Source organism: Zootoca vivipara, chromosome 7 (assembly GCF_963506605.1).
Source record: "Zootoca vivipara chromosome 7, rZooViv1.1, whole genome shotgun sequence".
NCBI lineage: Eukaryota > Metazoa > Chordata > Lepidosauria > Squamata > Lacertidae > Zootoca > Zootoca vivipara.
In genome coordinates, this window is record NC_083282.1 from 51414496 (window position 1) to 51427426 (window position 12931).

Sequence of the window (12931 nt, forward strand, 5' to 3'; positions counted from 1 at the left end):
CGCCAGGTGACGGGGTGTCTGTCACGCGCATGCGTCATGCATCATGACACACATGTCGCGACGCACGGCGCATGCACGCACAGGAGGCATACGACGCAGCGACGCGACAAACCCCGCGAGCAAGCGTAGTAATGGGTGGGGGCCTGCTGGGTGGGGGGCAGCAGGCTGGACAGGAGGCATACGATGCGGCGCTGCAGCAAACCCCACGAGCAAGCTGCGGAGTGAGGCAGTCTTGCTTGCATCGGAGCTTCTCCTCGATGGTGGCAATGCAAGCGAGACTGCCTCACTCTGCAGCTTGCTCGTGGGGTTTGCTGCGGCGCCGCATCGTATGCCTCCTGTCCAGCCTGCTGCCCCCCACCCAGCAGGCCCCCTACCCCCCATTACTACGCCACTGGTTGTGAGCCACCTTGGGTCCTGCAGGGGGAGGAAGACGGGATATAAACAATAAATAAATAAACAAATTGATGTGGACATTTGCACTCTCAAAGCCTCACCCGTAGGCTTTCATGCAGCCAGGACACCATGCAATCAGGAGTTCTGATTGCATGAAAGCTGATCATGAATATGCTTTTTGACTGTGTGGATGTCCAGGTGATGGTGTCCATGGTGCACCTGATTCCAGAGATGGGACCAGCCAGGCAACACCATTCCTTGGGAAATGTATGGAGCACCCGTCAGATGATTAGCACATGAAGGAGATTCTAACAGGAGAAAACAACAACTGTACAGTACATGCACAACAATGGCAAATGCCTTTCTGCACCAACCCTGAGAAGCAACCAGCTGACATTGTTGAGCAAACTGTTGGACATACCTCTAACAGATGCCCTCTTGGGCAAGATGGTGACGGTTCCTTCAGCCACCTCTTCTAGATCTCTCACGGGGGCAATTTTGGAACCCCAGCTGTCAGAGCCAATCCAGATGAAGTGTCCAGTCTGATTGGCCCTCTTTGCTGCCATCAACACATTCCTGAAGAGAGAAGAGCAAAGCACCAGTTCATAGAATCACCTTTGCCTTTGTGTTCAGGTTAATGCATGCCTCACAACGAAAGGGCAGGAGCGCAGTGACCACACTCAATACACTGCAATCAATGGATTTAAGTGCCCAATCACACCCAAAAGCTGTCCATCCAATTGCCGGTTACCACCACGCAACATATATTTGCTACATTCACTCATCCTTAGAGCTTCAGATAGATGTGGATCCAAACACAGATTCTGTATTAAGTTTTAACTGGCTATCTCATTTCTTCTCTCCCTTCAAAACAAACCTAGAAGAATCTATTCAGCCCATTCCTCATAAACTAGAAGTGCCAGTAACATAGCTGCCAAGTTATCCCTTTTTTTAAGGGATTTTCCATTATGCTGAATAGGCTTCCTCGCGAGAAAAGGGAAAACTTGGCAGCTATGGCCAGTAATTCCCACCTGACAGACCTCAATGACATACCTTAGGTGAAAACACTCCTTTTATCCCAGGCATCTGGCTAGTTAAACAACGTATGGCCTTTTAAAATGGGAGGGAGGGTATTGTTTTGTTTATTATGTTTTGTATTTTTGTGTTTTTATACTGTAAACTGCCCTGTGATCCTCAAATGAAGGGCAGTATGTAATATTGATAAATAATAAATAAAATAAAATTAGCTGGGTTGCTGAAAAAGAACACTTGTGGGAAACCAGGAGTGGGACGTAGGAGCTTGGTTCCGGTACAAATTCCTGGGCTGATCATGTATTCAGAAGCGCTTTATTCCTTAACTTTGGGGGGGGGATCAGGAATTTAGCATGACCCACAGAAGTGCAAGAGAAGGGATGGAGAGAAATGGAGACCCTCAGGAATGATAAAGCAACAAAAGTTACTTCTGTAATCAAGGCTGATTGATGTTCCACAATGTTTAATTTGATCAGTTACCAGTTCTTAGATTTCCTTCTTTCTTTATTGAAGTGCATGTGTGATTTCATAAGATTACTTCAACGGCACTGAATGTGACAGCTTATAATGCTATTGTTTTCAAATTAAATAAGCAGATGTAAAAATGAACCTGAGAAATAAATGAGCAGTATTCTGAGAGCCTTGAGCTGCATTACTCACCTACCCACACCTCTGCGTCCCTGGCCTTAGGTGAAGAAGAAGAAGAAGAAGAAGAAGAAGAAGAAGAAGAAGAAGAAGAAGAAGAAGAAGAAGAAGAAGAAGAAAGAAGAAAGAAGAGGAAGAAAGAAGGGGAAGAAGAGTAGCACAAGGCTATGAATGGAGAGGATGGGACTGAAATTGGTGATGAGTGTATAGCACCTGAGCTAGTAAAGGAGCAAAACAAAGAAAAGGTTGTTTGGCAGATCAATGGAGACTTTGTCAATAGCAAGGTTGATTTAAAAACAATTAAGGGAGTAGTGACAGCAAGACTTGAATGACAGGCATGCCAGAGCCCTAAGGGAAAGGCAAGTATTTTTGGAATGCAGGGGAGGGGAAATAAATTGAATCAGACAAGGGGAAAGTCCAAATGTGGTAGTGATCTGGATAAAAGAAAGAGAGAGATCATGGCAGTTATTGTGCAGTGAGCCTAGCCCCAATTGAGCTCCAGCTCTTCTTACTACACCATCAATTATTTCTATTACAGCAGCACCTCAAAAAACCATTGTGTTGTGTTGTGACACTTAATAAAAGCTATTCATTGGCCTGATGAACCTACAGTGTGTGGGTGGGAGAGAGAACAGAGGCAAGGAAGTGGACTGGAATTGCTCAAGGTCACCTTGTAGGTCAGTGTTGCAGTTGAAAACTGAAATGGTCAAATGTAAGGCAGGCCTTCTAACACCAAGTCATAAAACTGTTGGGCAGAATAGATGGAAAAACATTTGAAAGGATATAAGAAAAAGTCTCCTAGACTAGATCAATGGCCCACCTAGTCCAGAATCCTGTTCTCACGATGACCTGTTTGTACAAAACCTGCAAGCAGGACCTGCGCACTTCTGAGGTTTCCAGCAACTGGTATTCAGAAGCATACCAGTGTTCAAAGAATCATAGAATCTTAGAGTTGGAAGGGACCAAGGGTCATCTAGTCCAACCCCCCTGCAATGCAGGAATATCAGCTTAAGCATCAATGACAGATGGCCATCCAACCTCTGTTTAAAAACTTCAAAGGAAGGAGAGTCCACCACCTCTTGCGGGAGTCTGTTCCACTGCCGAACAGCTCTTACTGTCAGAAAGCTTTTCCGAATGTTTAGTCGGAATCTCCTTTCTTGCAACTTGAAGCCATTGGTTCGAGTCCTACCCTCGAAACAAGCATGCCCCTCCTCCATGTGAGAGCCCTTAAGATATGTGAAGATGGCTATCATGTCTTCTCTCAGTCTCTTCTTTTCTAGGCTAAACATACCCAGCTCCTTCAAGCACTCCTCATAAGGCTTAGTGGTGCCCAGAATTGGACACAGTATTCCAAGTGTGGTCTGACTAAGGCAGAGATGGAGAAAAATCTTTCTCTATCCACTTTCCCCATGCCATGCATAATTCTGTAAACTTCCATCATGTCACCTATTATTTGCCTTTTCTCTGTAGGTAAGTTACATGTATATTTTGAATGTATTTTTCTCTGAAGAGGCACATTCCTAGATGCATTTTATTGCAAAATATGAGTTTCAGTTGGTGCAATTTTTTTCTCCAAGGACTGTGTTGCAAAATTCCACTTCAGGGAAGTGCAGGTCAGGTCAGATTCTCACTCAAATTGAAGAGGATCAAATCTGAGAAGAGTGCTGAGAGAATGCTCTCATGTTGTGCTTGTGGGTTTCTCTTAGGCATCTGCCTGACCACTGTGAGAACAGGATGTTGGACTAGATGGGCCTTGGGGTCTGATCCAGCAAGGCTCTTCTTAAATTTGTCAAGCATCCCTAAACCCAGCACATAACAGCTGCCAAGATGAGACAGTGATTTTGCCAGCATTAAAGTAGAGTTCAATGGGTTGCTCAGATGAATGTCTCACAGAGTTGAGCAGCCTGGATATGCTCCACCAGTCATTCCCCAAAGCCTCACTCCCTCTCTCAGCTTGTGTAAATCAGCACATCTCTACTAAAGACAATGGATCAGAGCTGCGGACAACAGAAAACACTATTTTTCGGTGCTTTACACCTCTGGTTTTATTTTATTGAACTGAATTTGTATCCCATCATTTCCTCGAAGGAACTCGGGGAATTAAAGTACATGTTCCTCTTTTTTTATCTTCACAGCACCATGCAAAGTAGGTTGGGCTGAGAAAGAGATTGGCTCAGGACCACCCACTGAGCTTCTCATCTATGGGAAAATTTGAATATGAGGAAAACAGCAATGACAGATATGCTAGGGATGCTTTACATCACACAAGAACAAACCTGTACCAACAAAAGAGTTTGCGTTTACAGGCCAGGTAATCTGATAAGGATGGACCATTTTCAAGGTTCTAGAGAGGGGTCACCTTCAGTCAGGAAAGTATTTTGTGGGAGAGATTCAAGTGCACACTGGAAATTTAGGTTTCCACAATTAAAAGTGAATTAAAGTGCTCTGTTGCCCTACTGCAATGAAAGCACATTATTTTTTTTAAAAAATGAACTTTTTGCAGATAGGAAAGTGATGGGGAAAGGCACTCAAAAGTGTGAGGTGAACAAACGATTAATGGGAAGACATATAAACAGTGCCAGAGAATCAGAACAATCTCTCCATTTTTTTAAAAAAAGTCTAACCTCCATGTGTAAGCTTTGTGCTAGCAGATCAGGCTGAATGTTCAATAAACAAATCATCCAGAGGAGCCCAGGATCTCTCACACATGAAGAGCGTTAACTCACTTTGTTTTGTGGCATAGTGTTGCTTTCTTTGGGCTGTGTGTGCTCTGCACACATATTTTAATCTCCTTCACTTTTTTTCATCAACAGGTGTGATGTGAACCCAGAGAAGGGGAATCAAGAAAGGCAAGAAGATAGAATCATAGAATTGCATCTAGTCCAACCTCCTGTGATGCAGGAAAACGCAGCTGTCCCAGATGGGGATGGAACCTGCAACCTGGGTGTTATCAGCGCCATGCTCTAACCAGCTGAGCTATCCAGAAGATCATAAAGGCTCCGATTTTTCTCCCTAGCCCACATTTCACCCACAAATTACTTCACTGTTTTTAGCACTGCGGCTTCAAAAATTGAGGACTCCTGTCTGAATCTGAAAGGATGGACCCACAAAAATAATGCCAGCCTTGCACTATGCTGGGCCAGGAGCACTGGGGGTATATTACCTTTTCTAAAATTTAGAGGAAATTAGCAATGTGGACCACCACCTCTTGGTGGCCCTATCGGACGGCTGTGTCACCTTTTTTTGCAGCTGCATTATTTAGCGCTATGAGAATGAAGGAAGCCTTGAAAAGCAAGCATGAAAATCAATATGAGATGGAAAGTTTATGCAGGCTGAAGAATCGTGAAAGCTCTAATGATCTGCACCGGGTGGTATCCAGACAACACACACTTGCAAAAACACACACACACACACACACACAGAGAGAGAGAGAGAGAGAGAGAGAGAGAGAGTGCTTTCATGACTCAAGAAACGATTACATGGCTAAGTCCCAAGAGAGGCATCTGGCTCAACAGTAAACCTCAGCCTATCACTGCATGAAAAATACAGAGTTTCCAGATGTGTATAAGCTACTGCCAACAGGGTGCAATTCTCCAGCTTACAGACTGTTTTCAGATAGGTAAATGTTTGCAAATCCCTGTTTAATGGTGCTTGCCATTTACACTGCGAGGCAAATCTCTGATTTTGCTGGGAGTAAACGAGTGTAACTGTCTGGGCTTCAGACATATCTATTAGCCAGCTTCCCAGGAACTTAGATTGTTTGCATATTTGATGTAAACTGATTGAAAATGTCAGTTTATTCACATTTGCATAATGTTTGCTGATTAATAAATTAGACACTTGCAAAATCAGGTGTAACTCAGTGCAAATTGCTAGGCTCAAAAATATCAAATCAAAACAGAAGTGCTGTATTGTGTACTCTTAGGTTTTTCTTGCGCTTCATTAACAGTTCCACTTATTCTGTTGGAATGGACCATATTCTGACTTCCAGCGACTAATCAGAACACATCAACTTTACCTTTGTACGACTGCAGGAAGTTTCCATGGAATCAGGCATTATAATCTCTTACAAGAGTAATAATTTTGGTAGTAATTATAAAATGGAGGAGTTTCAATATTATATTTTTTGAACTGCAATTTTTTAAAGTAAAAAAACCCAGAACTTTTAACATTTTCACAGAAGCAATCAGGTTACAGTGGTACCTCGGTTTAAGTACACAATTGGTTCCGGAAGTCTGTACTTAAACTGAAGTGTACTTAACCTGAAGCGAACTTTCCCTTTGAAAGTAATGGAAAGTGGATTAATCCGTTCCAGACGGGTCCGTGGAGTCCTCAACCTGAAGCATACTTAACCCGAAGTATGAGTGTAATTGGTTCTGGAAGTCCGTACTTAACCTGAAGCGTACTTAACCTGAAGCGAACTTTCCCATTGAAAGTAATGGAAAGTGGATTAATCCGTTCCAGATGGGTCTGCGGAGTACTTAAACTGAAAGTACTCAAACCGAAGCGTACTTAAACCGAAGTATGACTGTATATTTGGCAAAGTTTTTTGCTATTATTCCATGTTGTAATGTATATTGAACAGAAAGAACAATTATAACAACTGATAAAAGTTAAAAGATAAAAACAAACTATAAAATAGGCATGTTGAATGAGTAGCTGCAAAATCAGGCTATTTAAACTTAAAATAACACCAGTGTTATCATACTGTACCTAAGGTACATTTCAGAGGGAATGATTTATAACAGCTTTATCAAAAGACAAGAGTCAGAAGGCCTGGGTATTATTTTATCAGAAACTGGAATTCTAACGGGAAGCCCATTATCAAGTTCCAAGCCATTTTGAAATATCTTACAGTATCATAAATGATACAAGAGCTGGATCTTGCTTGGAATCCATGTTTTCCTTCTTCGAATTTGTTCTCATTAATCCACCCACACATGCAATTGCATTTGCAGTTGAAGATCAAATACACTTGTTCATGTCTATACCTGTACGTGTTCCTTTTCTCTTTGTCCCTGCCTCCCAATTTATTGATTTGAATGTGTTAAGTTTGCACAAATGGGGCATAAATGCAGGAATCAGCTTAGCAGTGGACCCACCTATAATTTTGTTTTAATTAAAATTATTTTAAAGCAATTTCACCTAAAATAATGCAAATTTTAAATGTTATTTTAGCCAAGAAGTGGATTTTCTTTGAGTGCATCACACTAGTATATGCATGTCTGTCTGTACTTGGCTGGAAAAGAGCATTGCAAAATTCAGAGAAGTGCAAATTTCAAAGTATGGCTATATTTCACTTTGCATATTATATCGGATATTGTGAATTACATAGACTCTCCTTTGAATGTGATCTTAATCAAATTTTTGCTCCTTCCCTATTACCAAATGTCAGAGATGGGTGCACTTGCTAATTTTTATTTGTAAGGGAGGCTATTCATTTTACATTTAAAAAACTGCACTAATTTCTTTAAAAGTACAAAGGCTGTACTTTAAAAAAAACCAGCAGCAATGTACAACTGTTAGACACAAAGTATGCTGCGGTCCTGTCTTTTTGTACTTACAGGAAAGCAAATCTGAGGATAGCATAGGTGTAGGTACCCCGGAAGGCTGCAGAATGCAGACCACTGGAGAGCGGTTTTGTAAAATGAAAGGACAGTCACTGAACCCTTCAACATCCCCAGAAGAAAGGTAAATGCAACAAAAGCCCTGTACCCCACAAGGATTTCACCAAAAGTTTCTCTTCCCTCTGATATTTTTCAATGTGATTTCTTTTCTTGTTAGTTGATGGAGAATGGTTGGGGCGAAAAAACTAAAACTGTCCAACACAGCAATAGCTTATTTTACCTCTATCTATCAGCAGAATACTAAGCTACTGGACAGGTAGGCATATTGAGGACCTGGAGAGGATGCAGAAGTGGGATGCAAATTTGGAGGGCACAGTGACCCAGACACAGTGTCCGCCTTGTTCATTAACAACAAGGGCACTTATTCTTTATTACAGTGTTGCTTACTCATTCTTTGTGAAGAACACTCATGCTCTGTGACACATCAGGAGAGAGTAACAAAGCAACATGTCTTTGGAGCATTCCTGTTCCTTTTGCCTTCTTCTCTTGTCCTTCCCCTTCTCTCCCCACCCACATGCCCTCTTTCTCTCTCCTTCCCACACAGACCCTCAAACCAGACCATGACCTTCTTACTTGATATCATCTTCATTAGCAAAAATGATGACAGCTCGGGCATGGGATGTTTCCAGGAGGCGCCGAATGATCTTATCAAACTCTCCTGCCTTGGGCTCCCGGGGGATCTTGACTGATTGTGCCACACACACACTCCCTGTAGTTGGGGGGAAAAATGGCATCATTAGAGAAGCCTTGGAATGGGAAAAAAATACCAAGCAATCCAAAGCCTGGGGCTCCTCTGCTACAACCCACATGGGTGGTCTAAAGGAAGCCACCCAGGGCACATCCTGACATAGCCCATGTTGATGACCTTTCCACGTCAGTAGATGTAACTCAAATATGTGAGGAGATATGGAGTCAAGTGATGGACCTTGATGAACATGCATGTGTGAGCAAGCCCCAAGATGATTATATAAGACATGCAGCTAACGCCAAATTTCACCTGCATTTTAAATGCCTGGATGCAACCATGAAAACAACATAGAATGACATGAATGGAAACCTAAAAGGCTGCACATCGGGTTCTTCTCCCATTGTAATGGTCTATCATTGCTCTGGAGTTTCATTCAGACCTGAATTATTTTCACACACGCAGGTGCATCATCTGATTTTTCTAGCCTTGATTTTCTAACTACTGACAAAAAGCCTGTAGGTAAAGAATGGGCAGGTTAGTTCAAATCAATATGTGTAATTCACTCTCTTCCTTTTAATTCCCTCTTAGAGTTGCCTGGTCACAATGATGCAGAGACAGTAGAAGCCATAACTGGCAGAATTCAACTTTTCTGAAAATCTAAACATTACAGTAGCCTTCAGAGTATACCATCACCCCCTCACATGAATCACACAGTGATATTACAATGGAGGCACACCCTAACACCATCCCTGTGATTATGTGGCTCCTTGGCCCCACTGCTGATGTCTACATCTAAAGCATGGATGTCTGCAAAAGAAAGCCTGTGAGTGCAGATCTCTATTTTCATAGGCTTTCTGCACAAGCTGGAACCCCAGGCATGCAAAGTTCCAGTCCATACAGAAAGCATATGCACATAAATGACTGTGCACATAGGTTTTCTCCTGCAGAGTTCCACATGTACCTAATGCATGCATAAGAACACAATAAGAACTCTGCTGGAACAGTCCAATCACCCATCTAGTGCAGCATCCTGTTCTCACAATGGCCAGCCAGATGCCTAAAAGCAGGAGCTGAGAGCAACAGCACTTGTGGTTCTTAGCTACTGATATTCCAGGGAGTATTGCCTCTGACAGTGGGGGTAGAACATTGCCATTGTGGCTTGATGCTAACCTTATCTTCCATGAATATGTCTAATCCTCTTTTAAAGCAAAAAAAAACCCAAACCCCAGCAACTATGAATTGTATGAAGAAGTACCTTTTTTGCCTGTTCTGAGGCTTCCAATCTTCAGCTTCATTGGGTGTCTTCATGCATGTCAAGCCAAGGACCCCTTTCTACACACAATGCCTCTGCATGCAATGAGGAGGGCTTAGCACATTTTGGATATAGCAGTGCTATGTCCCTTTTGCTCCTTGGACCCCCCCCCCACTTTCATTTCCCCGCCTCCTCTGCCTTTTCTGTGCAAGCCTCATTCTCCTTGCATTCCTTCATGTTCCTAATTCTCAGTCCACTGCCAGCTAGGCACACCCACTTCAGCCACCTTGTCTCCACCTGTTAGCCTGCACCATTATTCCCTAACAGTAACATTTATTTTATCTAAATGAAAGTGGGGAATGTCCTGCTAAGACATAAGGCTTTCCTTGCTTTTTAACAAGTGCACCCATGTGCTTAGAAAATATACGTGTGTGCGTGCAAGAACAGGATAATGCTTTAGTTTTCAGAGAGGCAGATAACAGTCAATTTATATGCCCAAGTGGACTCACTTGAGTACTGTTCTTGCTACATGACATTTTCTTTAAAAAAGAAAGAAATCCATTTATAAGGAGATTCATATGGATAGATCCTAGGTTGCATTCCTAAGCTTACTCATAATGGGGTATGTTTAGAATAAACATGATCCAGGCAGTTGATGTTAGAGCAGATTCATCTTGGAAGACTGTGAGACTCATGCAGATATGCAATCCAGATTCGTACTCATGGGAAGTTGCTTTATACCAAATTAGACCGTTCATCCATGCGGCTCCTGCGTTGGGATAGAGCTGCAGAACAGCTCTCCCTGCACTGCTCTTGCTCCAGCAGGCATCCCCAAACTGCAGCCCTCCAGATGTTTTGGCCTACAACACCCATGATCCCTAGCTAACAGTACCAGTGGTCGGGGAAGATGGGAATTGTAGTCCAAAACATCTGGAGGGCCGAAGTTTGGGGATGCCTGTGCTATAGCTTAGCTGTATGGGGAAGGGCAAGGCAGTGGCAAATTGGGCTGTGGCTGCACAGACACACTGACACAGCAAGCCAGTCAAATCTGACTGGCAGCAGCTCACTGGGATTTTGGAAACAAGTCTTTTCAGCTCTGGCTGGAGATACCAGGTTTTAAACTTTCTGTGGTGCTGGAGGAGACTCTTGAGAGTCCCATGGACTGCAAGAAGATCAAACCTCTCCATTCTGAAGGAAATCAGCCCCGAGTGCTCACTGGAAGGACAGATTGTGAAGCTGAGGCTCCAATACTTTGGCCACCTCATGAGAAGAGAAGACTCCCTGGAAAAGACCCTGATGTTGGGAAAGATGGAGGGCACAAGGAGAAGGGGATGACAGAGGATGAGATGGTTGGACAGTGTTCTCGAAGCTACCAACATGAGTTTGACCAAACTGCAGGAGGCAGTGGGAGACAGGAGTGCCTGGCGTGCTATGGTCCATGGGGTCACGAAGAGTCGGACACGACTAAACAACAACAACATGTGCTCTGCCACTGAGCTACACTCCTTCCTCACCAAGTATTAAGCATATCTCTCCTGTCTTATTGTTCTTTGTGGATCTTAGTATTATAGGATGTGAGCTAATTGTGGGAACAAAACAGTAGTATGCTGCTACATACCCAGTTTTTTTTATTACCGGTGGAAAAATCCATGGTAAGAAGTTTTAGTCCTCCTCCTCTAAGTATCTGTTTCCCCTTTGGAGATGGGATGCTGCAAAATCCATGGCCAGCTTTACTGCAGTTTTTCCTGGATCAGTTTGACCTTTGGGCTGCAGCAATGAGAACCTTTAAACCTGACCGCTCCTGAGGGGTCTGTAGAAGCAGCTAATTAAAAACAATTTCTGAAAAGCAAGACAGAAAACTGAAAGGATAGCTGGATGCAAAACTGCTCTGGCTTGCTGAGACTTAACCCTCAACATCTGTTTGCTCTGGCCTTTGCAAAAATACCAGCCGCTCTTGCTCTGTGCGAACTTTTGCAGTGGCCAATCAGATGAAAAGGAAGCAAATATATGAGACAGGAGGTGATGAAATGTTTCAGGACCTTCTGGATATAATTGATAGTCTCAATTTGCATAGGCAATGACAGGGCCGCTGCTCACATGCCACAAAAGAATCCCTATTTATGCAAAGGTCAGAATAATTAGCATAGGGTTGTTGTTCCAGAGGCCTGCCCCCACAGTACTGTACAATTTACCTGCAGAAAGGGAGCCTTTCTTTCCATCCGGAAAAGATTGAGAAAGACTAGAAGGAAATAATAGCTAGTCCTCCTAGCAAAAGGCTCTGTGTATAAATTGGTCTGTAGGCCTTATCAGTAACCTTATTAGTTGCTGCTGATGCCAAGGAGATCAGTAGCCACACATCAGAGCTTTATCTCTAAAAAGAAAATAAAGAGTGGTACTGCAGATCAAATTTGCAGATCGGGTCCTCCCTTAAAGAGGACACGTGTTGCGGTGAGACCTGGCAACCAAACCCTGTGTTGTGGGTGGGTATGATTGGATAGCCACAACACCCAGTTGGTAGGTCCCTTGATGCAGGGCTTAATCAGGCCAATGGGACGCAGGCTAAACGGCTCAAGGGACCTATATATATCTATGCACGTGACCCAGAGCTTCCTCTTTTGGTGCGTGCATCGGAACATCAGCAACGTGTCCGCTGCGAGCCGAGAAAGAGAGTGATCTACCTTCGACGATTCCTGGTGACCTGTTTCAATTATTCCTGTTTCTTTTCCCCGATTTCTCCTTTAGCAGTTTACTCCTGATTAATTCCACTCCTTGCCTTCCCCCCCCCAGGGGCTTTTGCCCCAAGGGGCTTCGGCCCATCAAGCTTTCGGAGTTTGTCGCTGCCTTTAATTGGCTGGATGCTTCGTGCAATGGCTCGCTGCTTTCCTAGGCTGCGGCTACAGTGTTGGGGCTTGGAAATTGTTGAAGCCGATTTCATTGAATTGCGGAGAGTCCCCTCTCCAAGCGGCTGCCTTTTTATTATTATTCAGGGGTATGTGGGGAATTTCACCAGGCCAGGAACCCCCCCCCCCGTACCAACGCGACCACCACCATTTTGTACCTTCTTCTTGTAGGGGACGTCGTCATCAGCGATTTGGTGGGAGCACCATCTTAATTTGGCGGGAGCGCCATCTTAATTGTGTGGTGCAATTTTACTTTGTTCTGTAGTTTTGCCAATTTTATTTGATTGTTAAAAAATCAGGATGCCTATTAAAAGGAATCCTAGTCCTGCTCTCCCTTCTAAAAGGGTGATTAGAGGCCCATCTCAAGCTTTTTGACATATCAGAGCTACAACTT

The 12931-nt window shown here is 43.5% G+C and overlaps 1 protein-coding gene across 1 annotated transcript in view; it reads right to left on the reverse strand.

The window, feature by feature from the left end:
- GRM4 (glutamate metabotropic receptor 4) overlaps positions 1–12931 on the reverse strand; it is a 241850-nt gene that overhangs the window by 88912 nt on the left and 140007 nt on the right. Inside the window, exons 3-4 of the mRNA XM_035122273.2 lie at positions 8271–8406; positions 815–969 (exon numbers count right to left, since the gene is read on the reverse strand). Of these exons, the coding sequence (XP_034978164.2) occupies positions 815–969; positions 8271–8406 (291 nt within the window). The remainder of the gene's footprint in view (positions 1–814; positions 970–8270; positions 8407–12931) is intronic.